General features: G+C 41.7%; 2 protein-coding genes and 1 pseudogene across 2 annotated transcripts; all 3 read left to right on the plus strand.

The window, feature by feature from the left end:
• The first annotated feature begins 2,334 nt into the window (after positions 1-2,334).
• OR4B1 (olfactory receptor family 4 subfamily B member 1) lies at positions 2,335-3,296 on the plus strand. Its single transcript, XM_035264344.3, has one exon. The coding sequence runs from the start codon at positions 2,335-2,337 to the stop codon at positions 3,262-3,264; it is 930 nt and encodes a 309-aa protein (XP_035120235.1). The 3' UTR covers positions 3,265-3,296.
• A 6,261-nt stretch (positions 3,297-9,557) lies between these two features.
• On the plus strand, positions 9,558-10,457 carry LOC108593972 (olfactory receptor 4B1-like; annotated as a pseudogene).
• An 8,548-nt stretch (positions 10,458-19,005) lies between these two features.
• Positions 19,006-20,215, plus strand: OR4X2 (olfactory receptor family 4 subfamily X member 2). The gene has a single exon (XM_002755250.6). It carries the CDS (start codon positions 19,006-19,008, stop codon positions 19,933-19,935), a length of 930 nt encoding a protein of 309 aa, XP_002755296.2. The 3' UTR covers positions 19,936-20,215.
• Positions 20,216-27,742: the final 7,527 nt, after the last annotated feature.

Consider the following 27,742-nt stretch of genomic DNA (forward strand, 5'->3'; position numbering starts at 1 on the left):
GTGCCCAGTACAGAGGGTTCGAAGGGGACCGTGGAAGTCCTGCAGAGGTTTCTAAAAGTCAGGTGGAAGAATTTAGGATGGATTGTCAGCCAACAGGGAGATAATGGCAGTTTCTGAATGACTTGGAACCAAGGGAAGATGAAGAATTTCTAACTTGAGTATGCAGAATGGACTGGGGATGAAGACTGGGGAGGTCCGGGGACAGAGGGGGCATGTAAGAGTCTGTGGTCATTGTCCTCGCATGAGTTTATGTCCTGCTTGAAGATGGCAGCTGCAGGAAGACAGAGGAGGAAACCTGCAGCTGCCAGAGGTGAAATCAACAGGACATCAAGATTGTGTAAATATGACGGGTGGAGGAGGCATGAATTAGATGTGACTCCATAGTTTGAAGCCTGAGGGAGGGAAGGCCCACTGTGAGAGGAGTTTCTTCAGCTCACCTGTACTGGGAGAGAATGACAGATTCCACAGCTCTGTCTCACCAGCCGCAGTGCTACCTCCCACCCAAATCCCTGCCCTGGGGTAAAGTAGGAGAGGGCAGTCCCTGAGTCTCACACTCTGCTGAGGATCCCACATGGGTTCTTGATCTTGGATGATCCAGAAATGGTGGAAATGGAACATTCCCAATAACATGGAGTTTCCTATGATGCGCTTCCTTCGCAGCCTTTGTGGGCTGTTTTTGATGCCTCCCTTATTTCCATTCCTCTGCACCAGTAAGAGGGCCTGTCTTGCTTTTTCTCTCCCATTCAGTTGTTTTCTTGGGTACCTTTTTTTTTTCACACCTATTAGTACTCTACTTCACCTCCAGTTTTAGCCAACCACCTTACTGAGCATCTCTCAGCAGAGTTTTACCTTGAGTTTCTCTCCAAATTTTCTCTATGAGATAAATTGGGGAGGAGAAGGTGTTGAATCTATTTTCAAATGGAAGCACAAGTGGAAGAAGGAAAAGTAAGTTGAATAAGAGATACTTCAAAATAATTTTATTTAATTTAATTTTTTTTGAGATGGAGTTTTTCTCTTCTCGCCCAGGCTGGAGTGCAATGGTGAGATCTCAGCTCACTACTACCTCTCCTTCCCAGGTTCAAGCGATTCTCCTCCCTCAGCCTCCTGAGTAGCTGCGATTACAGGCACTTGCCACCACATCCGGCTAATTATTGTATTGTTAGTAGAGACGGAGTTTCACCATGTTGGCCGGGTTGGTCTCAAACTCCTGACCTCAGTTGATCCACCTTGGCCTCCCAAAGTGCTGGGATTACAGGTGTGAGCCACTGCGCCTGGACCAAGATACTGTAAAGTGACTTTAAAAGCAGAGAACATTTTGAAGGTTTTCTTTCCTTCATTTCATAATTGTGCTGTTTAATTATATGAAGTTACAAGCCTCCGTGTGACTGAATGTCAAGAAAAAAAAAAAACAAAAAACCACAAGCCTCTTGAGGCTAGAGCTGTGTTTCACTCTCCTTTCCTATGTCCTGAGTTGCCTAGGCACATGGTAGTTGCTTAGCAAAACCTTTGGTTCCAAGAGTTGTATTAAAAGAAATCCTGCACCTTCTGCTGGAAAAAATGTTTGCTAATGGCAAGCAAACTGGAAGACAGAAACAAGAAAAGTGGTGATGTCCATACGTTGTATTCAAACTATTGTTCCACAGGGAGCTCTCCTCCAAGTAACTTCCGGATGTTCACTTAGCTCTCAGCTGTCAACATTTTCTCAAAATGGTTGTAAAACTTCATGAAGCTGTAGGACTGGGCAAAAACCATAGGATCTGAACGAATTCAGAAACTGAGGTAGTTCATGTAAGGAAAATATCAAAGGGATTCTTTAAAATGGAGACATTTCAATTAGATTGGCATTTCTGGGCAATAAATAAAGAGAGGAAACAAAAGAGTCAGGAGCAGAAGGTCCCTATACAATCTCTAACGCAAAGGCGTGACCAGAGAACTTGGAGAATAAGGTAAATGTTAGTAATTAATATAAATGGTTTTCATGCTAAAAGTGGTGATTTTTTTTTTTTTTTTAGTGGGGTATACTTGAAGTAATGTATGAGTTGGAATAACATGACATGGGAGGCTCGGTTAATTTACAATCTTTCTGTTTTTTTGATTGTTGTATAGGGATCATGGAGTTTTTGTGGGGTTGCTACACCAGTGTCTTGCATAGGGTAGGCTATTGAGCACCAAATGAATGAACATTGGCTATATAAATAAATAAACGAGTCAGAAGATACACATGAAAGGGTTTTATTAACAGGCAAGTGCTGAATAAATGTGAAGGATTAGTGTTATGATTGCATGTGCTTTGCCACAGGCTCCTCTCAGATCTGTATTCTCCAAGTGGAATCCATGGCCAGTACAAGTAATGTGACTGAGTTGATTTTCACTGGCCTTTTCCAGGATCCAGCGGCGCAGAGAGTGTGCTTTGTGGTGTTTCTCCTCGTGTACTTGGCCACGGTGGTGGGCAATGGCCTCATCATTCTGACAGTCAACATCAGTAAGAGTCTGCATTCCCCCATGTACTTCTTCCTTAGCTACCTGTCCTTGGTGGAGATCAGTTACTCCTCTACTGTTGCCCCTAAATTCATCAAAGACTTACTTGCCAAGATTAAAACCATCTCCCTGGAAGGCTGTCTGGCTCAGATATTCTTCTTCCACTTCTTTGGGGTTGCTGAGATCCTTTTGCTTGTGATGATGGCCTATGATCGCTATGTGGCCATCTGCAAGCCTCTTCATTATATAAACATTATGAATCGTCAACTGTGTCACCTTCTGGTGGCTGGTTCCTGGCTGGGGGGCTTTTGTCATTCCATAATTCAGATTCTCATCATCATCCAATTGCCCTTCTGTGGTCCCAATGTGATTGACCACTATTTCTGTGACCTCCAGCCTTTATTCAAGCTTGCCTGCACTGACACCTTCATGGAGGGGGTTATTGTGTTGGCCAGCAGTGGATTATTCGCTGTCTTCTCCTTCCTCATCTTGGTGTCCTCTTATATCGTCATCTTGGTCAACTTGAGGAACCATTCTGCAGAGGGGAGGCACAAAGCCCTCTCCACCTGTGCTTCTCACATCACGGTGGTCATCTTGTTTTTTGGACCTGCCATCTTCCTCTACATGCGACCCTCTTCCACTTTCACTGAAGATAAACTTGTGGCTGTATTCTACACGGTCATCACCCCCATGCTGAACCCCATCATTTACACACTCAGGAATGCAGAGGTGAAAATTGCTATAAGGAGATTGTGGTGCAAAAAGGAGAACCCAGGGAGGGAGTGAAAAAAGAGCTTAGGGATGAAAAACTGATGCAAAACGTGTGTCTGATTACTCTCTGTTCTTGAAATGGATTTTGATTTTAGTGGGACATTCAAGAAGGGCAGAAACAAATATGAAGGTTTAATGGCACTGCTGCTGTGATTCTCCTTAGTAACCAAAGACACTTGGTATCCTGGTGTAACGTTCGAAGCACAGAGGTCAGATAATCTGGCTGAATCCTAGAGAACTTGATTGGCTTCATGATATCCAACACTATCGTGGCTTAGGTAATATGAAGCCTCAAACCAAGTGCAAATGCAAAGGAGAATATGTTGACAAATGTTTTGTAGATTAAATCACCTCTTCCTTTTACCTCCTCCCTTCCTCACCTCTTTTCTTTCTCCCTTTTGCTCTACTCTTCCCTCATTCCCTTCCTTCTTTTCTTCCTTCATTCTTTCTCCCCTCTTTGTTCAAACTCTCTCAGGATAACATACTTATTTCATTAAAAAAGAAAACCAACTGGAGGAATTATCAGGCAACATTTAGGAAGGAGGGTACCAACATGATCTACAATGTGGACAAGTATGTCTTTGTAAATCATATCCAGGGACTTTTTTCTTTTTTTTTTTTTATTGCATTTTAGGTTTTGGGGTACATGTGCAGAACATGAAAGATAGTTGCATAGGTACACACATGGCAGTGTGTTTTGCTGCCTTTCTCCCCTTCACCCACATTTGGCATTTCTCCCCAGGCTATCCCTCCCCAGCTCCCCGCCACGCTGTCCCTCCCTGATTCCCCCCAATAGACCCCAGTGTGTAGTACTCCCTTCCCTGTGTCCATGTGTTCTCATTTTTCCTTACCCGCCTATGAGTGACAATATGCGGTATTTCATTTTCTGTTCTTGTGTCAGTTTGCTGAGAATGATGTTCTCCAGATTCATCCATGTCCCTACAAAGGACAGGAACTCATCATTTCTGATTGCTGCATAATATTCCATGGTGTATATGTGCCACATTTTTCCAATCCAGTCTATTATCAATGGGTATTTGGGTTGGTTCCAGGTCTTTGCTATTGTAAACAGTGCTGCAATGAACAATCGTGTGCATGTGTCCTTATAATAGAACGATTTATAGTCCTTTTATCCAGGGAGTTTTTTCTATTCTTCTGGTTGGCTCTTGGTATCTTGTGCCATAGACCAACTATCTGGTCATGAGCCCCAGAAGAGTCCCTGGAGCAATTTTAGTTCTTTTGACATCTTTTCACAAGAGAGAGTCCTTAAATCTCTCTGGTCTTTCTCACGATGTCCAACAGTCGTAAACAAAATAATATCAAAATGACATAATGGAGCAATCAAGTCAAACATTTTCACAAAAACATTGTTAGTCTTTTCCAGATGTGACAAATACATAATGTTAGAAAATGCTTATTAGGCCTGACTTAAGGAATGAAGGGGAAGGTGATACTGTCCAATCATGCTTCTACTCCAGACCTCTGTCCCTTATCTAAGTGATCATGCAAGGCCATTTCTTTTAATGCCTATTAGTATCTCTTGGTGAAAGGAGATGAGATCATCTGTGTCTGCACTCATGGTTAACTTCTCTGCGCCTCCACCTTACCCTGTTGTTTTGTATAATTGTACATAATTTATGGACTATTATAAAGCCGGCGCCTGTTGGCTTTGAAATTGCACATATTGGCACTGCATTTGCATGGCGTCCTCTACTTCTTCTTGAGAATCAGGTGAAATAATTCAGGCAGCTTCCCTAGCATAGGGTTGGAGTATCATGGGTACGCTATAGATCTTAGGGCCCGTTTCCTCCCTATTGTAGGTGCTGGTTGAACACGTAGGTAAATAGTGGTTTTAAACGTACCAGCAAACTTTGCTCCCTTCCCTTAGTGTTCCCATTAACTCTATCCATAGACGACCATCATGAATCCCTGAGAAAATGCTGCTGCTTCTGCTTGGAATGACTTTACCTCCTTTTTCAATATGACAAAATCCTACACATTCTTCAAGACCTAGGTTCAAGTCATCTTCCTTAGAAGGCCTTCTCTGCCTTCCCTCTTCTTTGGGTTGAGTTTGTGTCTCCCTCCCCCACTCATTTTTACCTATTCATATCATTGCCCTATCACTTCAATTCTAATTATTTGATGTGTTTCTCTCTCAATAGATTGTCAGCTCTCAAGGGCAGGACTGTCTGCTGTCCCTTCTTTGCAGCTCTACATATCATGCACATAGTTGATACTTCTTTCTTTTATTTTTATTTTTTAAAGATGGGATTTCACCATATTGATCAGGCTGGTCTTGAACTCCTGACCTCAGGTGATCTGCCCGCCTCAGCCTCCCAAAGAGCTGGGATTACAGGTGTGAGCCACTGCGCCCAGATCATAGTTGATACTTCTTAGGTGCATGAGGAATAAACAACCCTTTAGGCTTATGCACAGTTCTTGCTGTAGCAATTCTTATAGATTCCTTTTGAACACTTTCATAGTGAGGAGCACACCTTCAGAATAATCTCTTTTTTTTTTTTGAGATGGAATGTCACTCTGTCACCCAGGCTGGGGTGCAGTGGCGCTATCTTGGCTCACTGCAAACTCTGCCCCCCGGGATCAAGCAATTTAAACTTCCCTCTTTGTTCAAACTCAGGCTCAGCCTCTGACATTTGTTTGGTTGTTCCAATTACCTGTGAGCCACAGCCCAAGATCCAAAGTACTTAACTTCTCTGAACAACTGTTTTGCATAAATATAATGACTAACAATAATAGGAACTTTGGCTGGGTGCGGTGGCTCACGCCTGTAATCCCAGCACTTTGCGAACCCGAGGCGGGCAGATCACTTGAGTTTGAGACCAGCCTGGTCAACAGGGAGAAGCCCCATCTCTACTAAAATCTCAAAAATTAGCTGGGCATGGTGGTACGTACCTGTAATCCGAGTACTCAGGATGCTGAGGCAGGAGAATCGCTTGAACCCGGGAGATGGAGGTTGCAGTGAGCTGATATCAAGCCATTGCACTCCATCCTGGGTGACAGAGCGAGACTCTGTCTCAAAAGACGAAAGATTATTTTGAACATTAACTCAGAAAATATACTTGCAAAGCTTTTAGAAAAGAGCATGGTCATCAGTGAATATTAGTCATCATCATTTTTATTATTAGTACTGGTTATTAATTTTGTTTTGCATGATGACTGCATCCCTGCCCGCACAACGATCATTCTGTCCTGTAGAGCTACTCAGGACGGGCCTTGATTCCACCCGGAAAGCATTCGAACACAGTTCAGTAGACACCCTCTCTTGCACGCTGCGTTGCTTCTCTGGGCATAAACATTCTCTGTTAGACTGTTTACCTGGCACATCATAGGTACTCACTCAGTATTTGTTACATAGATGTTGACTGTAAAATAGCTCTCCTATAATCTTTTATGCTAAGTGCTTTTATATCTTGTTAATGTATATTTTAAAGCATTTGCTCCAGAACTAAACACAGTGAAGGCCCCCCTCCTTTCTCTTGATGTCTTGCTTGTATTAAAGCAGGCTGGGACTTTAGGCCGCAGGTTGTGATAGGAGTCCCTTACTCATGGACAGGCTTGCTTTCCTCTCTGAAGAGCTATGAATAGAACACCGTCAATGAACTCTGAATGTTGGATACTTCACAGGCAGATAATATCTCCTCTAACTGAATGGTCAAAATTCTTAGAGATTATGGCACCTACTCTCAACCCTCAAGAGAATTGAGTCTTAGGTCTGTTGACAGCTGATGACTCTCTTTGTTCTGGCCTTGATGAAAGAAGCACAGAAGTTAAAGGATAATATTTTTTCATTGTTTTAAGAGAGAGAATTTGTAAAATTTAAAAAATGTCTTCTCACTTGACAGAAGTAGTAATAGTCTAATCATACCACTCAGCACTAGAGAGGATGTAGTTAAATCTTGGTTGTTGATTTTTAAAAATGTATTTTTAAGAGAAGCAATATAATATGCTTTCTGTAAAGAAAAATTAGTAGAGTGCTGTAAACTACTCAGACATATAATTTTGTATCATTTGTCTATTAATTATTTGTATCTATTTAGGTATAGGTTTGACTGCATATAACAGGGAAAAAATCAACTTTTAATGAGATAGAAAAGTTTGGAGGTAGAAAGAGAGTCCAGCCCTGATGGAGATACCTGTGCAGTTCAATATGGCAGTGCTTCTGAGCATTAAGGCATAGGGAAAAAATACGATAGTGTCTATTGAGCACTTGAAATATGGCTAGTGAGGCTCAGGAAGTGAATTTTAAATTTATTCACTTTTAATAAGTTAAATTTCAATATACACATATGGATGACACTGGACAACACAGCTCTAGCATTGCATTTCTGTTCCAGGGGACAGGAAAAGAGAAAGAAGGAGGAAAAACTGATCACTTTCCCTTTTAGGAGATTTCCCAAAGGTGCCATATAGCGTTTTTGCTTTCAGCTTACCTGATAACAGTCAGTAGCATGGCCAAACTTGATTATAAAGGAGGCATGGAACTATAATTTTTTTTTTTTTTGAGGTGGAGTTTCGATCTGTTGCCCTGGCTGGAGTACAGTGGTGCTATCTGGGCTCACTGCAACCTCCACCTGCTGGGTTCAAGTGATTCTCGTGCCTCAGCCTCCTGAGTAGCTGGGACCACAAACGTGTGCCACCATACCTGGCTAATTTTTATATTTCTAGTAGAGATGGGGTTTCACTATGTTGGCCAGGCTGGTCTCGAACTCCTGACCTCAAGTGATCCACCTGCCTCGGCCTCCCAAAGTGCTGGGATTATGGGCGTGAGCTACCATGCCCGACCAATCATAATCTTTTATAGTGTGTGGAGTTGTGTTCAGTGAAAACTCAGAGTTTTGTTCTGTTCTGTTTCTTTGTTGATTCTGTTCTTTGCTATTCAAGGTATATTTTTAGTTCTTTAAACTTATATTTTTAAAAAATTTTATGTATGAAATAAGAGGTAATGGAGAAAATGGGGATATATTTTATAGCAGAGAATCAAAGTGTATCAAATCATATATATGGACATATGTCCACATAAATATATTCATATAAATATGATTTGATATACTTTAGTAGAAATGGGGTTTCACCATGTTGGCAGGCTGGCCTCGAACTCCTGACCTCAGGTGATCCGCCTGCCTCAGCCTCCCAAAGTGCTAGGATTACAGATGTGAGCCACCATGCTCAGCCCATATATATATTTTAATCTTCTCATGGGTCATATGTGGTGAAAAATTCCCAATGGGCACTTTCATCTAGAGAATATTGTTTTGAATCATATGATACTGTTAGCTTAAGGCATGTTTTGGGATCTGTATTCTTTTGTGTAATCTGGTGAGTGTTTAGATGTATAAGAGGTTCTCAGTAGGTGTTTGTTCCAGCGAAGTAGCTTAGAGAGAAACCCTTTTCTTTTTTTTTTTTTTAAAAATTTAATTTCCTTGTTTTCATTTCTTCTAAACAAAAATGGGATACATGTACAGAATGTGCAGGCTTGTCACCAGGTATACATGTGCCATTGGTGGTTTGCTGCACCTATTGACCTGTCCTCTAAGTTCCCTCCCCGTACCCCCACCTGCAACAGGCCCTAATGTGTGTTGTTCTCCTCTCTGTGTCCATGTTGAAAGAGAAACTCTTACTCTTGCTGCTGTGTGCTTTGCTGCTGACTGCCAATCTGAGACCCTCCATTGAGAGTCAGAAAGATTGGTCCTGAGTCCCAGAATTCACTAATTTCTGTGTGACCTTGGGCAAATAACCATTTCTCTTCAATTTCATCTTCTAATAATAAAATTAATACATTAAAATTGGCTGGGTGCAGTGGCTCATGCCTATAATCCCCGCACTTTGGGGAGCCAAGGCAGGAGGATTGCTAAGGGGTTTGAGACCAGCCTGGATGACAGGATGAAACCTCATTTCTACAACAGTACGAAAAACTATCCAGGCATGGTAGTGCATGCCTATAGTCTCAGCTATTTGGGAGGCTGAAGTGGATCGTCTGAGCCACAGAGTTGAGGCTGCAGTGAACCATGATCACACCACCACACTCCAGCCTGGGTGACGCTGTCTCTCTCTCTCTGTGTACACACACACATATTTGCACACATACACACACACACACATGCATGCATGTTAGATTGCTAATATTTAATGCTGAATGAGTACATAGTGGCTTAATGAGTGAGTAATAAGTGTATTAGAGAGTGGTTTACACTCTCTGAAGTGCTAGGCATGATGTGAATTATGGTTATGATCATTGTTTCATTGCAGGGCACTCACTGCTTGGCATCCAGCACACTTGCATTGAATCCATGGCCAGTACAAATCACGTGACTGAGTCAATGATCAGCCTTTTCCAGGATCCAGCAGTGCAGAGAGTGTGCTCTGTGGTGTTTCTTCCCGTGTTCTGCCCACGGTGGTGGGCAACGGCCTCATTGTTCTGACAGTCAGTATCAGCAAGAGTCTGCATTCTCCCGTGTACTTCTTCCTGGCTGCCTGTCCTTGGTGGAGATCAGGTACTTCACGGTTGTTCCTAAATTCATCATGGACTTACTTGCCAAGATTAAAGCCATCTCTCTGGAGGGCTGTCTGGCTCAGATATTCTTCTACTTCTTTGGGGTCCCCTGGATCTTCCTGGGCACCATTGACCAATGATCAATATATGGCTAACTACAAACTTTATTACTACACAACCATCATGAGCTACCCATCTGTCACCTTCTGGTGGCTGGTTCCTGGCTGAGGGGCATAATTCATTCCATGGTTCAGATCCTTGTCTCTGTCCAATTGCCCTTCTGTGGTCCCAACTTGATTGATCACTCATTCTGGGACCTGCAGGTCTTATTCAAGCTTGTGTGCACTGACACCTTTGTGGAGGGGGTTTTTGTGTTGGCCAACAGTGAATCAGTCCCTGTCTTCTTCCTCATCCTGGTGTCCTCATATTATCATCATCCTAGTCAACTTGAGGAACTGTTCTGCAGAGGGCAGGTGCAAAGCACTCTATACCCGTGCCTCTCATTTGGTATTTTGGACTTGCCATCTTCCTCTATGTGTGACTCTTCTCCGCCTTTACTAAAGATAAACTCACGGCTGTATTTTACATGGTCATCACTGTCATGCTGAGCTCCATCATCTACATGCTCAGGAATGCAGAGATGAAAATCACCATGAGGAGATTGTTGGGCAGGAAAGTGAAATCAGGGATGGAATAAAAATGTAAGAATTTGCTCAAAGTAGCAGCAAAAATATTAAAAAATAGTAAAAAAAAAAATTACAAAATATAATCTCAAACACTTTTAGAAAGCCTAAAAGTTTTTTTCATGGTTTCAGTAGAAGTTTTAGCTAAAAGCAGCCTAAATCCCCTTTACATGTAGTTAATAAGTAAAGCAAATAGCTAAAGTAGATAAAGAAGTTTATCTAACTAACTTGTTTACTCACGTAGTCTTAAAACTAACCTTTAAGCCAGATAGCCCTCTCAAGAAGTTAACCAAAAATATTATCAACTAGTAGTGTTTATCAAAACCTAACCTTTAATCTTTCTCTATAAGTGTATTAACTTAAAGCCTCTGTTATTAACCTGATACCAAATAAATTTTAAAAAGCAAGCTAGTAAGCACCATGTAGCTGCAATCTCTCTCTCTATAAAGCTCACCACCCCTCAACTCACTCATTTACTCTATGCTGTAGGTATGTGCATTTATTCATCCTTCATGTAGATGGGATCTGTGAGACAGGCCCCAGCAAATGACAACATGAAAAAAAAATAGGACAAAGAGAGAGACCATATGTGCAGTCTGATTTTAGTCAACTATGAAGGAATAGAGCAAAAGGTAGACTTTTTTTTGTTGTATTTCAGATGAGTAGCTTATACTCCATGGTATCAATCAGAACCTGCTCATAGTGGTCAGTATTTTGGAGAATGTTGAAAACTTTCTCTTCTTCAGTAGTCCATAATGCAAAGGGCATAGACTGTAAGGAGGAATCAAGCTGGGCGTGGTGGCTCAAGCCTGTAATCCCAGCACTTTGGGAGGCCGAGATGGGTGGATCACGAGGTCAAGAGATCGAGACCATCCTGGTCAACATGATGAAACCCCATCTCTACTAAAAATACAAAAAATTAGCTGGGCATGGTGGCGTGTGCCTGTAATCCCAGCTACTCAGAAGGCTGAGGCAGGAGAATTGCCTGAACCCAGGAGGTGGAGGTTGTGGTGAGACGAGATCATGCCATTGCACTCCAGCCTGGGTAACGAGCGAAACTTCATGTCAAAAAAAAGGAGGAATCATCTACATTGAAACACCCCACCCTGTCATCTGTTAGCTGTGTGACCTTAGATTTATTAGTTCACCTGTTGGTGATAGCCTGATGTGGGATGTGGAAAGATTATGGCCCTTGGAGACCGAAGTTTATGTTTGCTTTCTCCCTTCTTACACGTGTGATCTTGGGGGTGTTCCAGGAAGCCTTATTTGGTATCCCCCACCTGATTCTAATGCCTGAAATGCCATGGCAGGTGCTTTAGTTCATGAGTGGCATTGTTAGAGTGCACATGTCTCTGGGAGGTGAAATAAAAGCTATGATTAACCCCTGATGTCTTAATCTGAATGATTTCATAAGACCTTCTCTTTCTAGACAATTGTTGTCTGGGCATTGCAAGGAGAGTGACATAGTTGCGAAAACGTTCAGTTATAAATATGATACAACCTCTATCATACATTCAATGGCTTAAGCTAAATCCAGCTCACTGCCTGCTTTTACATTGCCTGAGAACTAAGAATGGTTTTTACATTTTTAAGTAGTTCAAAAAAACCTCAGAAAAATGTTTTGTGACACATACAATAATAATTCAAAGCGTCCGTAAATAAAGTTTTATTGAAGCAAAGCCATGCCCATATTTTATCTATTATCTACATCTGGTTTCATGCTACAATGGCAGAGTCGAGTAGCTGACAGAGACTGTATGGTTTGTAAAGCCTAAAACATTTGCCATCCAACCTTTTGCAGAAGAAGTTAGCCCACCCTGGGTTTAAGCCATAAAAGCATTTATTGGTTACTCAAGGGGAAGTTTGGAGGTCAGTGGTTGCAGGATTGCTTTGCTAATTCTATGGTGCCAGCACACTGGGCTGGTGCCTCTTCAGTTCTCTAGGTTGTCCCTTCATGGTTGTAAGATGCAGATGGCAGCAGCTTTGGGCATCATGGCCTCACACAAGGGACGGGAGAGGCTCACTTTTTATTTTGGGAAGAATTTCCCAGAAATTCTCCCGTACAATTCCTCTTATTTGTATTCTTACTGGCCAGAACTAGATCATATCTACCCTGAGATGCAAAGGAGGGTTGGGAAGAGAGTGTTGGAAAAGGGGAGGGAATGATAAGATTGACTTAGATCAGGTGCAGCTTTCCCCCTGGGCAGGGCACATTGCTGTTTGAACAGCATCAGAGTTCTGTTACTAAGGAGGCGTGTCTGCCACAGGGAGTTTTGGTGGAGGTCTCCTGGAGGGTGGTGTACGTGGGCATAGTGCTGTGGTTGAGGGATTTGACTCTGGTGCCAGGCAGACTGAACGCAACCCAGCTCTCTACTTCGTGACTGCACAACCTCAGGCAAGTGACTACAGCTCTGTGATTCAGTTCCCTCGGCATGGAAGTTTGGGCAAGTGTAAGAGCTGTTTCAACGTTCACAGCTTTCTTGAGAGTGAGCCCTACGTTAATTTCCCTGTGGAGGATTAGAAGAGTGGCCCTAGAATGTGAGTACCTGGGAGCTGTGAGTAGGAATCAAGTCATCTTTAGAGTCCTTGCAGGCAGAGCTTGGGTCTTGTTTGCATATGTGTCCCTGGGTTCTGGTTCTAGGTCAATTCACTACAGATTAATTTGCCAATTAACAATTTGCTAATTTAACTGAATTACCCTATAACAAATTTACCGAACTTCTGATTCATCAAAACCCAGTTGTGTGAACTGTTTGCAAAACTTATAGCACTTAGGTTTTGCAGATGCCTGCATTAAGCAATTTGGGGGAAGAGGATTTTTGTGTATTCTCAATTTTCTTGGAAATAATGATCATCAAGAATTTTATGTATGTTGGTTTCACTCTTCCAGTGAATTTTCAGTCTAGTCAACTTTCTTATTTTTCTTCATTCTTGAATTGACTTTTCTCAGGAAAGGGACCCATGTACAGGTAATAGATGAGGAATTATACCTGGGTATGTTTTCATGTGTGTTAACCAGACTTACTCGAATCAGATTGAATGATCTGCCTCAGTTCTTTAATTCTTATGTCTGTAACCTGTTCCTTGTCACTTTGCAGTTCTTCCCCTCAGATGTAGAATATATGTTTCCATCCCCTGACTTTAGGCTCAGCCATGTGACTCCCTTTGGCTAATGACATGGGGTGGATGGAAATGACACTGCATCAGTGACAGCCTAGGCCTTACCAGGACTTGTGTATTTCTGTTTGCCTCCCTGTGTCTCTGTCATGATCATGAGATGATGGGTGACAGCTGCACTATGGCCTGAACTGCGGAATGAACACATATGGAGCCGAACTTCTCTAGCTGACCCACCAAGCTGTGGCCTGAGGCAGAGCTTCCCTAGCCCACCTGCAGACCCATGAACTTGAGAATAAATGCTTCTTGTTGTATGCTACTGAGGTTCTGTGGTTGCTAATGTTGTATGAACTCACTAGACTTGACCTGGTGAATATGCATATCACAGGAGAGCAGAAAAGTCAATGATCTGGATGAAAAGTGGTTAATATTTACTAGACTTGGCATACTTACCTCACAGTTCTTTATAATGACTTTGCTAAGCATGAACATTGAACATGGCCTTTTTGCTGCCTTGAGGGCTTTGCCCTTGATTTAACTGTCTGGAAATTGTGTTTGCAAATTTCTGCCAAGTTGGCATAACTCAATTGCTTTTTTATGTTCAATGGATTTGTCGATCCAGATGTGGTGGATGCTGACTTTGTGTATATTTTACAATCCAGATTTTGTAGAGCTTCTTAATTCAGAGGAAAAGGATTAGCTGAGATTGGAAGTGGAAGCATATCTTTGGTGAATTAATAATTCAGTGAACTGGCCATATGTCTCATAGCAAAATTGTTGAATTGGTTACTCTTATGAATTGACTGTTGGTAATTTGGCCATCTGGAAAACTATTGTTGGCGAGTTGATTTTAGGTGAATTGCTGCTTTTGCATCTAGTGTGATGAGTGACAGGTGGTAGATGCTCCAGAGCTGCAGAATGGGTAAAATATATTGAAATGATGTCAGCATTATTAGTCTTTATCATTTGGGGAGGGTTTGAACCAGAAGTGAGATTGCTTGAAGCAGCCAGAAAAAAACTTATTTGAGAGATAGAAATAGTGTTTATATATTATCTTGCAACAAAAAATACCAACTGTCCAAACAAGTACATTAAATCCATATTTGAACTTATTAAATGATATATCCTGTATTTGCATAACACCTTATGCATATTTCAAAGCCCTTTCACATTCATTACTTCACTCGTGTCTCATTGCAATCCTGTGACATCAATGAAGTATGAATTAATCATTCCCAATGTACAGTTTGACATGAAACATCATTTAGATTAGGTTTTAGCTGCAAGGGTCAGATTCTAAACCAAGATAAAAGTCAAAAAGTTAACGATCTGGATTAGAAATGTTCTCTATGTTGTTTCTCCATCCTTTATAGTATTCGTTCCCAAGGTCACTGCATGGCCCCAAGTGGCTGCTGGAGCTCCAGTCATAATGGCAGCATCCTGTTATCAGAAAGCAGGAAGAGACGAAATAAGGCATGTCCCGTTCCTTGAGGTTTCAAGGGAGGCTGGGTAGTGTAATTTTCACTCCAGGTGGGCATGTGCCCTGCTAAAAATTCAGGGGTTCTGATACTATAGAAGGAAGTAGGAGAAAATAACTATAGGAACACTAGCGATTTCTGTTCCAGGGTAAATCCAGCCCGGGCACAAATTAGGATATTCTGATTCCCAGATCAGAGGTTTCCTTCACTGTGGTTTCCCATCCCTGTTAGATTTTACTTTATGAAAATAATCTTGTTTTTTACTTTAAAAAAAGTTGACAGATAAAATTTATGTATTTATCATGTATGATACATTTTGCAATACATATATACACACATACACACACACGCACATATTATGGAATGGCAAAATGTAGCTAATTCACATACATTACTTCACAAAGTTACTGTTTTTGTGGTAATAACATTTAAAATGTATTCTCAGTAATTGAAGTGAAATTCACATTCAGCAAAATGTATAGACCTTAAGTGTACAATCTAATGAGTTTTGAAGAATTTATATTTCTGTGAACCAACTTCCCAACCAAGATGTAGAATATTTCTATCACCCGGGAAACCTCTCTCCCGACTCCTTCCAGGCAATCTCCACCCTCCTCAGGCAACCACTGATCTAATTTCTCTCATCATGAATTAGTTTAACCTGTCCTAAGCTTGTTTAAATGAAAGCATGTACCCTTTTCTGTGTGGCTTCTTTCGCTTTTTGGGTGAGATCATTCTTTGCTTGTCCTGTGCAGTGTAAGAGCTTTCACAGCATCCTGGCTTCTACCCACCAGATGTAAGTAGCACTCTTTTCCCAGCCAGGTTGTGACAACGGAAAACGTTCCAGACCTTGTCAAATATCCTCCGGGGGCAAAATTGCCCTCGTTGAGAACCACTGATCCATAACTCATTCACACCAGACACAGAGAAGTGCTATTTCAGTTTCCTGACACTTGTGGTCTGTATTCCATGGGCCCCCTATTCTGAATGGTGTCATTTTATGTAAGGCCATGTGACTGAGTTCTTGATAAGCAGGGACAGTAGCTCATGGACCTCTGAACAGCCACATGTAGAGTAAGTGCAAACATGGGGTGAATTAAATTTGTTCACAATTTCTGTTTCTTTCTTAACTTGTTCCCTATAAGGAAGCCTGAGATTTTCCTACAAGAGTGAGTTGTTTTCTGCAAGTTGTTTCCTACAAGGAATTTGAGGCCCTGCTTCCCATGAGGTGGTCTGCCTGATTAGGAAGGGGAAAGGGTACAGGTCTCTAGGGACCCAGCTTCTCTCACCTGATCACACACCTCCTCCCCTAGTGTCTTAAGCACTGTGAACTGAGGGCTGAGCTGCCAGGTTCTAAGTTCTCTGCAGAACACCTTGGGGGGCAAGCCTGCTTTGCTCTTCTTTTAAATCAGGTGTAATTGAAACCCCAGTGGCTTAGCATTTCTCAGCATTTCTAAGCCTGAGGCTGCAGGGGAGCAGATCTTCTCTGTCTTGTGACTCCACTGAGGCAGGAGCTCTGGCTGGTACTATGGCCTTTTGTAATGCTTCTTGATTGGTGAACTGGGAAACCTGTGTGAGCGTAAGACTGTTCTCAGGGTGTTATTTACCTCTCCGTGATTAGAACAGAACAGCAAAGCCACAGAAACACGGCTGAGTTTTGTTTTGTGACCATGGGCTTCTTTGGTAGTGATGATTGATTCCACCTTGAAAGTAAATAGAATGTTTCCAGGAAGTGGATAGCACATTACAAGGGGCTTTCACATCCATCTGATCTTTGAGGTGAACACAGGTGCTAGGCTCTGGGATTCAGAGATGGAGAAGGTGCGATGTTAGTCCTTGGGGAACTTTCTTCTCTTAATATTTACTGAACACCAACAGTGTACCAAATACTGTGCTAAGAAGGCTGGGAAGATACATATCCAGTATTATTTATTCTTTCTACCTTCACCGAATGCTATTGCACGACTGGCACTGCAGTAAGCATTGGAGACGGAGTGGTGAGCAACCGTCAACTCTGTCTTAAGGAAACCCACACTCCAGTGGGCAGATGGCCACTCAAAAACAATGATAATTCAGTGTGGTAAGGGCCGGAATTCCAAAATGTCCTGAGAGAAGAGGGGCCCCAGGCTGAGAGGGCCTGTAAACTGGGGAGATGGACTTCCTGTCTTGGAGAGGAATCCAGGGCAGCACATAGAACTGGCCTTTAACTTATCTTGGGATGGACTGGGAGTGGGATTGAGGGACCTACCTGTGAGGGAGGTGTTATCTGCATGTTACTGTTAGACCTTGAGTCTCTGAGACGTTAAAGAACTTTCTAGATCTTATACAAACATTCCCTGAAAAATCTGACTACAAATCCAGGAGTTCAGACTGTTAGTGCTTTCTTCTGTGAGAAACTTCTTGGTAAAGTTCCCCAGCTAATCTGAGAGTTTGGGGCCGGCCTTTCTTTGTTTCTGTAACTATACGCTCTCTCAGTGCTTTCCTTCTGGCTCATGGCGGTCTTTAATCACTTGAGATTGCCCCACTCATGGAAGCAAGGAAGCTTTGTGGTCTGAGTGGAAGTGATCTGGCTCCCAGGCTCAGATGGCCGGCAGTGTTACTGTAGGAGAGACTATGTGGATATACAAAACCTCAGCCACCTTGGACAGAGTTTAGCGTGGACAGGACAGCCTGCCAGTCAGTCAGTGAGCAGTCTTGGTGATGCCCTGAGGTGTTGAAAGCCTGGGCTATGAAGAAGGATGTGTCAGAGCATGAGGGGGCACTGGGATATATGTGTGTGTGTGTGTGTTGGGGGGGTGGATGGGGGATGTTGGATCTTTGTTGCCACTAGAGGATGTGACTGGAGAAAGTGAAGGTGCCAGTAAAGAGGAGAATTTTGCATGGATTGAGTTGAGCTGGGCCCTTGGAAGAGGACAAGCTCACGAAGTGACCAAGTGTAGCATATGAGAATTAGAGGGAGAAGCAGAAATAAGAGGAGATGTTGATTGTCAAAGGAGGTCCACCAGGACCTCTGAATGGAACGTGGAGAGGTTGAGGACATGGTGAGGACACGGTTCTGTAAACCAAGGATGGAAGAGAAGGCCAGGAGCAGTGGCTCATGCCTGTAATCCCAGCACTTTGGGAGGCTGAAGTGGGTGGACTGTTTGAACTCAGGTGTTTAAGACCAGCCTGGGCAACATGGTGAAACTCTGCCTCTTCAAAAAATATAAAAATGAGCAGAGTGTGGTGGTACATGCCTGCAGTCCTAGCTACTCAGGAGGCTGAGGTGGGAGGCTCACTTGAGCCCGGGGAAGTCAAGGCTGCAGTGAGCCAAGATCACGCCACTGCCCTCCAACCTGGGTGACAAAGTAAGACCCTGTCTCAAAAAAAAAAAGAGAGAGAAAGAGAGAAAGAGGTGGAATGAAAGAAAGCTGTAGGCACAGGATAATTTAAAACACTGAAAGGCAATAGAAAGACATCTAACATGGAGACATGGAGGCAGTAACACTATCCTGGCTGTTTCCAAATTGTTTGATGAGGGGATTTAATAACTTCCTAATAGAGGAACTAACTAACCTCCTAACTAACCTCCTCTGATCTGTTTCCACTGGACAGCGCTTTCCCTACTTTGGGTCTCTACATACTACAGACTGTGTGTGATTCTGCAGACAATGGAAAATCATCGAGTATGTTCATCAGCTGGAAAGTAAAATGACTTCCCAAATTGGTACTAATGTCTATCTACAGCTTTATTTTTTGCTCTTCTTCCCTTTATTCCAGCCACACACAAGGCCTTCGTACTTGCTCTCGGCCTTCTTGGAATGCTCTTCCTTTCTACACATAACTAACTCTACTCATGTTTCCATTTCTAAGTCACCAGCGTCTCAGCTATGCAAGGGCTTTTATGTAATTCACTCACTCGGCGAAGAAGTCTTTTGTATCATTTCAGGTCACGCCACCCATATTGCTGCCTCTTGGTGACAACCTCATGGCTAACATACACAATGTGACTGAATTCATTTTTCTGGGACTTTCTCCCAATCAAAAGGCGCAGGGGGTTTGCTTTGTGATATTTCTGTTCTTGTACACAGCAATTGTGCTGGGGAATTTCCTCATTGTGCTCACCGTCATGACCAGCAGAAGTCTTGGTTCCCCCATGTACTTCTTCCTCAGCTACCTCTCCTTCGTGGAGATCTGCTACTCCTCTGTTACAGCCCCCAAACTCATCTCGGATCTGCTGACTGAAAGGAAAGCCATTTCTTGGTGGGGTTGCATGGCACAGCTTTTCTTCATGCACTTCTTTGGTGGCACTGAGATATTCTTGCTCACTGTGATGGCCTATGACCGCTATGTGGCCATCTGCAAGCCCCTCAGCTACACCACTATCATGAACCAGCAGGTGTGTGCTGTCCTTGTAGGAATAGCATGGGTGGGAGGCTTCGTGCATTCCTTTGCCCAAGTCCTTCTCGTCTTCCACTTGCCCTTCTGTGGCCCCAATGTGATCAATCACTATTTCTGTGACCTGCTTCCCCTTCTCAAACTCGCCTGCTCTGACACCTTCCTCACTGGTCTGCTGATTGTTGCCAATGGAGGGACCTTGTCTGTGATCAGTTTGGGGATCCTCTTAGCATCCTATTTGGTCATATTGCTCCATCTGAGGGCCTGGAGCTCTGAGGGGCGGCGCAAAGCTCTCTCCACCTGCGGGTCTCATGTCACAGTGGTTAGCTTGTTCTTTGGGCCCTGCATCTTCATCTATCTGAGGCCCTCTACCACTCTGCCTGTAGACAAGGTGTTGGCTGTGTTCTACACGGTGATAACGCCACTCTTGAACCCTGTCATCTACTCCCTGAGAAATGCTGAAATGAAGAAGGCCATGAAGAGGCTGTGGATTAGGACACTGAGACTCAATGAGAAGTAGAGGCCGAGACTTGGTATTGATGCTTGGGTTCAGAATGATTGCTGGGTCCAAACTGAAGGCGCAGAATAGGTTGAAGGGAAAGTTCGCAGGACTTGTTAGTTCCAGATTATTCTACCTGGCCTCCCTCTTTTTAAAAAAAGTTCATTTTAATCATTTGGACAATATTTCCTTTTGTGGATGTACTAATTTAAATATACTTTTATTTCTCTTTCTGCCCCCCATATCCTAAAACAACTTATTATTAATTTGATTGAAATCAAATTATATTTTATGTAAGTACTTACAAATGTATTTAGAAATAATAGACACTATAATGCTGTGAGTCTTCCCATCCAAAACCATGATATGTCTTTCCATTTGTTCATGTCTTTTTTTGTGTTCTTCGTAGAGTTTTAACGTTTTTCTCCCCCACAGGTCATGCACATTTCAAGGGTTGCCTGTTTGTCTATTATAGGGAATTGTTTGACATAGGTATAAAAGCCACCGATTACACATATTATTTTTTTTGCTACACATAATACATGTCAATGCCAATAGGCATACAACTGTCATACAGCAAACTCAGTTAAGCCTCCACTCTTTCCTTTGGCATTCTGATGAATACCTTGCATAAAAGAGTCATTCTGGGCTGGGTGCGGTGGCTCAAGCCTGTAATCCCAGCACTTTGGGAGGCCAAGGTGGGTGGATCACGAGGTCAAGAGATTGAGACCATCCTGGTCAACATGGTGAAACCCCGTCTGTACTAAAAATACAGCAAATTAGCTGGGCATAGTGGCGTGTGCCTGTAATCCCAGCTGCTCAGAAGGCTGAGGCAGGAGAATTGCCTGAACCCAGGAGGCGGAGGTTGCGGTGAGCCTTGATCGTGCTATTGCACTCCAGACTGGGTAACAAGAGCAAAACTCCATCTCAAAAAAAAAAAAAAAAAAGAAAAAAAAAGAGTCATTCCAAAATAGTCTGCAGAATTAGCCCACCATCTCGTTGAATTAGACAACAGAATCACCAGTTGAACTCACAGGACCAAATGGAGCTCTTCTTGAAAGGCATCAGGCTGTGAAGCTTGCTAGATTCATTTTGTAACCTTCTTATTATTGAAAATGTAAACATGTATCAAAATAGATGGTATAGTATAAAGAATCTCTTTTACCCATAACACAATTTCAACAGTTAACTCATGGCCAAGCTTGTTTCGTTTATACCCCCATCTACCTCCTCCCACTTTATAGTCTTCAGTGTCTTTTGCTCCCATCTTTGTGACCATGAGTACCCAATGTTTAGCTCCCACTTATAAGTGAGAACATGATGTATTTGGTTTTCTGTTCCTGCATTAATTTGTTTAGGATAAAGATCTTCAGCTGTATCCATGTTGCTGCAAAGGACATACTTTTGTTCTTTGTTATGGCTGCATAGTATTCTATGATATATGTGTACCACATTTTCTTTGTCCGTTCCACCATGGATGAGCACCTAGGTTGGTTCCCTGTCTTTGCTATTGTGAATAGTGCTGCAATGAACATACAAGTGCACGTGTCTTTTTGGTGAACAATATATGCCCAATGGTGGGATTGCTTTTAGTATAGGTTGAATGACAGTTCTGTTTTAAGTTATTTGAGAAATCTCCAAACTGCTTTCCACAGTGGTTGAACTAATTTACATTCCCACCAGCAGTGTATAAATGTTGCCTTTTCTCTGCAGCCTCCCCAGCATCTATTATTTTTTTAATAACCATTCTGACTGCTGAAGATGATATCTCATTGTGGTTTTGATTTGTATTTCTCTATTAGTGATGTTGAGCATTTTTTCATATGTTTGTGTGTCTTCTTTTGAGAAGTGTTTGTTCATGCCCTTGGCCCACTTTTTAGTGGGGCTGTTTGCTTTTTTGCTTGTTGATTTGTTAAAGTCCCTTATAAATTCTGGATATCAGACCTCTGTCGGATGCATAGGCTGAAAATACTTTCTCCCATTTTGTAAGGTATCTGTTTACTCTGTTGATAGTTTCTTTTGTGGTGAGAAGCTCTTTAGGTCCCATTTGTCAATTTTTTTTGTTGTGGTTGTTGAGATTGCTTTTGAGGTCTTAGCCATAAATTCTTTGCCAATGCTGATGTCCAGAATAGTATTTCCTAGGTTGTCTCTGGATTTTTTTATAGTTTGAGGTCTTACATTTAAATCTTTGAGACATCTTGAGTTAATTTCCGCATATGATAAAAGGTAGGAATCCTATTTTATTCTTCTGCATATAGCTAGCCAGCTTTCCCAGCACCATTTATTGAATAGGGGTTCCTTTCCCCATTGCTTATTTTTGTCAACTTTGTCAAAGATCAGATGGCTGTAAGTGTAAGGTTTTATTTCTGGTCTCTATTCTATTCCATTGGTTGGTCTATGTGTCTGTTTTGTACCAGTACCATGCTGTTTTGGTTACTGTAGTCTTTTAGTATAGGTTGAAATCAGATAATGTGATGCCTCCTGCTTTGTTCATTTTGCTTAGGATTCCTTTGGCTATTCAGGATTCTTTTGGGTTACATTATAATTTAAATATATTTTTTTTCACTAAATCTGTGAAAAATGACATTGGTAGTTTGATAGGAATAGTATTAAGGCTGTAGATTACTTTGGGGAGTATGGTCCTATTAAGGATACTGATTCTTCCAGTGCCTGAGCATGGACTCTTACCCCTTTTCTTTGTGTGAACTCAGATTTTCTTCAGCAGTGTTTTGTAATTCCCCTTGCAGACATCTTTCACCCGGTTGGTTAGAGGTTTTCCTAGATTTTTTATTTTTTGGTGGCAATTGTGAATGGGATTGTGTTCTTGATTTGGCTCTCAGCTTGTATGTTATTGGTATATAGAAATGTTATTGATTTTTGTACATTGATTTTGTATCCTGAAACTACAGAAGTTGTTAATCAGTTCTAGGAGCCTTTTGGTGGAGTTTTTAGGGGTTTCTAGGCATAGAATCATACCATAAGCAAAGAGAGTTTGACTTCTTCTTTTCCTTTGTGGATGCTTTTATTTATTTCTTTTGCCTGATGGCTCTGGCTAGAACTTCTGGTTCTATGTTAAATAGGAGAGGTGAGAGTGAGCATTCTTGTCTTGTCCCAGTTCTGAAGGGGATGCTTCCTCCTTTTGTGCATTCAGAATGATGTGAGCTGTGGATTTGTCATACATGGCTCTTATTATTTTGTGGGATGTTCTTTGATGCCCAGTTTGTTGAAGGTTTTATTGTGAAGAGATACTGGATTTTATAGAAAGCCTTTCCTGAGTCTATTGAGATGATCATACGGCTTTTGTTTTTATTTCTTTTTATGTGGTGAAACACATTATCGATTGGTATATATTGAACCAACCTTGCATCCTAGGAACGAAACCTACTACATTGTGATGAATTGACTTTTTGATATGCTTCTGGATTCAGTTTGCTAGTATTTTGCAGAGGATTTTTGCGTCTCAGTTTATCAGGGATATTGGCTTGTAATTTTTTTTTCATTGTGTTTTTGCCAGATTTTGGTATCAGGGTAACGTTGGCTTCATAAATATTCTGTTTCCTTTTTCTGCTTTTCTTAGTTGGGAAGTTACTTATTATTTTAGTTTTTCTTTAGGTCTATTCTAGAGATGAAAAATTTATCGTCAACTTATAAAAGTCTAGTGTTGATTAGTGCTTCAGTTTCTCTGTGATTAGCTTACAGTTCACTAATTTTCTTTACTCATGTCCATGTGCTATTGGAACAATCCACTGAGATCTCAATTTTAAATATTGTATCTTTAATTTCTGGAATTTATATTTAGTCATCTTATACAGCTTTCAGTTCTGTTTTGAAATTTTCAAACTTATCATTTAAGTATTTTTTTTCCAAGAAAGTATATTTTCTGAACTCTTGTCTGAGTAGTATACTTTTGCTTTTATTCAAGAATTTCATGCTCAATGAAATTTTTCATATGCAAAACCAAAGTAAGTTAATCTTATTTCCTTCTTTGTGTATTCCACTAGGATCATTCTTGATTAAAAGCATTTTCTAGAAAAATAAAAGAAGACTGAAAATATACAATTTGCATATGGTATAGGATATTATGTGGATTTTTCTGAAATTGATGTTGGAAGTATAATTTTATAAAAAGCTTTTTGAAAGCAATTTGACATTATCTAAATGAAAAATGTTTACATCCTTTGAACTAGCATGCCACTTGTGAAAATGGAAATCTATTCGTACATGTGAATCAGAATTTTCAATGTAGTAATGCTTATTATAGTAGACACCTAGAAACACCCTAAATGTCTATATATTTAAGAGCTGTTAAATAAATGTTTACCTGCATCCCTCTGAAATACCACACATAAATAAAAAACTATTAAGCAAATTCATACATGCTGCTTTGGAAGACCACCAAGATATATCCTTAAATGAAAATAATACAAATATACCAGGGAGCTGATAACTCTGGATAGCATGTTCGTGTGTGTGTGTAGGAGAGAGTGAATACATGCTTTTAAAGCTATTTGTGCATAATAATTCACAAGGGTTTATAGACACACAGAATATTTCATTTTCAGTAAGGACAAAAATGCTTATACTGCTGGCTGTGACATTCTAAAACAAGGAGATATGAATAAAATGAGCATCTACAGTATTCACTAACACTGGGGTAAATTACATTTACTTCCAGCATTTGTCCCTGCCTAAAAAGATCTACCTGGGGCAATATCCCTACCAGGGATAATGTGCTGCCACGAAACTCCCCCATCGCTCTCGATTGTCTCCCATTTTTATTCAAGTTATTTTCTAGATTTTGAATAATCTTAGATGTAGAGAGAAAGGTGCTGATAGCAGGTAGGGGCAGGTAAAATATTGGCTATTTAAAAATCAGTATGGCCTTATTACCTATTGTTTGAGGTTTACAGCACAGGCTCTGGAGTCAGACTCTCTACTTTTAAATTATAACTCTGTCACTTAGCAAGTGTGATCATCAGACAGTCTCTTACTAGTTTACCTCGGTTTTCTTATCTACATAATGGGATAATGTGAGTACTCATTTCATAGTGTTGTTTGAGAATTACATAAAGTTTCACCTAAAATGTTTAGCAGAGTATTTTAATAGGAAGATGAGAAAGGCTGTGGCTATGACAGCAGCCAATGTTATTTCATTTGAAACTGATAAACTGGGGCATTATTAATGTAATATATAAAAGGACCTAACATAGATTTCTTTAAATAGGAGAATACCCTGGGATTTAAAAAATAGAACTTGAGTTTTAATAGTGTTTCAGGAGGGATATGGAGAAAAGGAGGAGGCCACACTTACACCCTTGTTTCATGCTTTGTTTAGCCAAGGGCACAGAACTTTCAAGAAGTAGCACGGCTGCGTAGAACAGAGGCAGATGGGAGCGGGGACATGGCTGCGTAGAACAGAGGCAGGTGGGAGCCGGGACATGGCCGCATAGACCAGAGGCAGGTGGGAGCCGGGACATGGCCGCATAGACCAGAGGCAGGTGGGAGCGGGGACATGGCTGCGTAGAACAGAGGCAGGTGGGAGCGGGGACATGGCTGCGTAGAACAGAGGCAGGTGGGAGCGGGGACATGGCCGCGTAGACCAGAGGCAGGTGGGAGCGGGGACACGGTTGCGTAGACCAGAGGCAGGTGGGAGCGGGGACATGGCTGCGTAGACCAGAGGCAGGTGGGAGCGGGGACATGGCTGCGTAGAACAGAGGCAGGTGGGAGCGGGGACATGGCTGCGTAGAACAGAGGCAGGTGGGAGTGGGGAAACCTTGTTCAACTTTCCACTGGCTTGTTTGCTTCTTAAAAAGACATCAGCTGCCGGTCACAGATTCTGAGTGGGCAAGTACTGGAACACCTTGTCATTCGAACTGACTGGGCAATTTATCAGTTTTATAGGTTTGAACCATTCTCTTAACTCTTATGAGCCTCAGTTACCTAATCTGTCAAATGGGAATACTAGTTACTCCAATAGAGTGTTACTTTCACTGTACGTGAGACATTAGAAAATTTGAATGATGTGATAATGCCCAACACAAAATGTAATGTGCTGTTGCTTAGGAAACAATGTCTAGCAGTTGACACAGTCAACTTGAGTCTTTCTGAAGCCCCTGCATGTGAAAACCACGTGTTGAGAATACGTCATGAAATGCTTAGAACTTTAAGAACAAGCAGTTGGATGACTCTTCTGTAGGAGTTAGGAGAGAGCTGGTTTAGCCAAGCTACAAGTACAAGTAATTTTTTCTCTTTGGCTGTTTTCCCATCTTTAAAGTGAATGAATTGGACATGATGAATTTAAGGGGGCTAATCATGAGGGAGGAAGTAGAAGTTCATCGGTGTGAGTGTGTGTGTGTGTGTGCGTGTGTGTGAGAGTGTGTGTGTGCATGTGTGTGTGTGTGTGTGAGAGAGAGAGAGGGAGAGAGAGAGAACGAATACATGCCTTTAAAGCTGTTTGTGCACAATAATTCACAAGCGTTTATAGACACATAGACTAGTTCATTTTCAGTAAGGACAAAAGAATTCTTATACTGTAGGCCATGACATTCTAAAACAAGGTGATGAACATCTACAATATTCACTAATACTGGGGTAAATTACATGTCTAGCATGCTGTGATTCAAGTGACATGTCCAACATTTATGCATAAAGTGGTCCAGGTCCACTTAGTTAAAGTCTTCCTGGCATTCACCAACATCATTGGTCCAGTGATGCATAAGGGCAGAAGAAGTCGCCAAGGGCCCCTTGAGTATATCTGTGGTGGGGACAGGGGGTGATGGGATGTTAGATTCTCCTCTGTCACTTACTTGAGAATGGAGAGGGAAACCCATGGGGGCCAGAATATGAGGGGGCTAATCATGAAGGAGGAAGTAGAAGTCCCTGGTTTATAATTGGATTAATGAGAGATAGGATCCCTAACCTCTGAATGAAGCCGTTGGGAAATTGACTTTTGCTCTTCTCAGAAACTCCCCAGAGGGAGGGTGCTAGAAAAGTTCAGAGAATTCAATTCTTGGACTCAACTTTCCATTTCATATATCTTAAATGCTTCGGGCTTCTAAGTCCAGCAAACATTTCCTTCAATTCTCCTTTTAATGGTTTTTAGGGCAGACTGACCCTGTTCTATTCCCCTACAACTTTCTTAGCAAGAAAGTCATTAAGGGCTGAACTTGGCATATGGAGGGCTGGCATCAATGGCACATGGCAAATCCTTAGGGGAAGGATCAGCATTTAGCAGTACCTTTTAGGGGAGGAAAGATTCCAAGTCAGTTACATTTACTGAGCCCTTACCACGGATGGGAAGACCTTCAGGTGGGGTCTTTCAGATACATCGATGCCTTCTGTTGTCACTTTTGCTTCGACATGGTTTCACCCATGGTGAACCTTCTTAGATTTGCTCACTCTTTCAGCAGATGAGGCAGACCTTACACACCATCTTGTTAAAGCCTCGCCTGTCTAGTTAAAGGACAGGGTGACAAAGTTACTTTATAGTTTGGCTTAGAGCAGATGTTAGAGTCATTCTAACCAGAGCCTCTTGTAAAATGGCCAAGAAGGAATAGTTTGCAAAATGAGTTTTCTGTATCAACAGCTGAATTATGTATTTTTCAGCAATATTCTTTTTATAAATTCAATATTCTTGTGATAAATAAGATGCTCTCACATCTGGCCTTCTATGGGAGAAAAACAGTGTTAGCCTATCTGAGCCTGAATGGAGATTAGCCTATATAGAAATCTAAAATTTGTTGAGAAGCAATCTTGAACCAAAATCTCCATGTCTTAGACTAGTGAACATTAACACACTATTTAGATTTCTTTGATCTCTTTGTCTTTA

The sequence above is a fragment of the Callithrix jacchus genome, chromosome 10 (genome assembly GCF_049354715.1).
Source record: "Callithrix jacchus isolate 240 chromosome 10, calJac240_pri, whole genome shotgun sequence".
NCBI lineage: Eukaryota > Metazoa > Chordata > Mammalia > Primates > Cebidae > Callithrix > Callithrix jacchus.

Bases quoted from the DNA above. Each gene is read 5' to 3' on its own strand.
- OR4B1 (XM_035264344.3), top strand. From the start codon at position 2,335: ATGGCCAGTACAAGTAATGTGACTGAGTTGATTTTCACTGGCCTTTTC.
- OR4X2 (XM_002755250.6), top strand. From the start codon at position 19,006: ATGGCTAACATACACAATGTGACTGAATTCATTTTTCTGGGACTTTCT.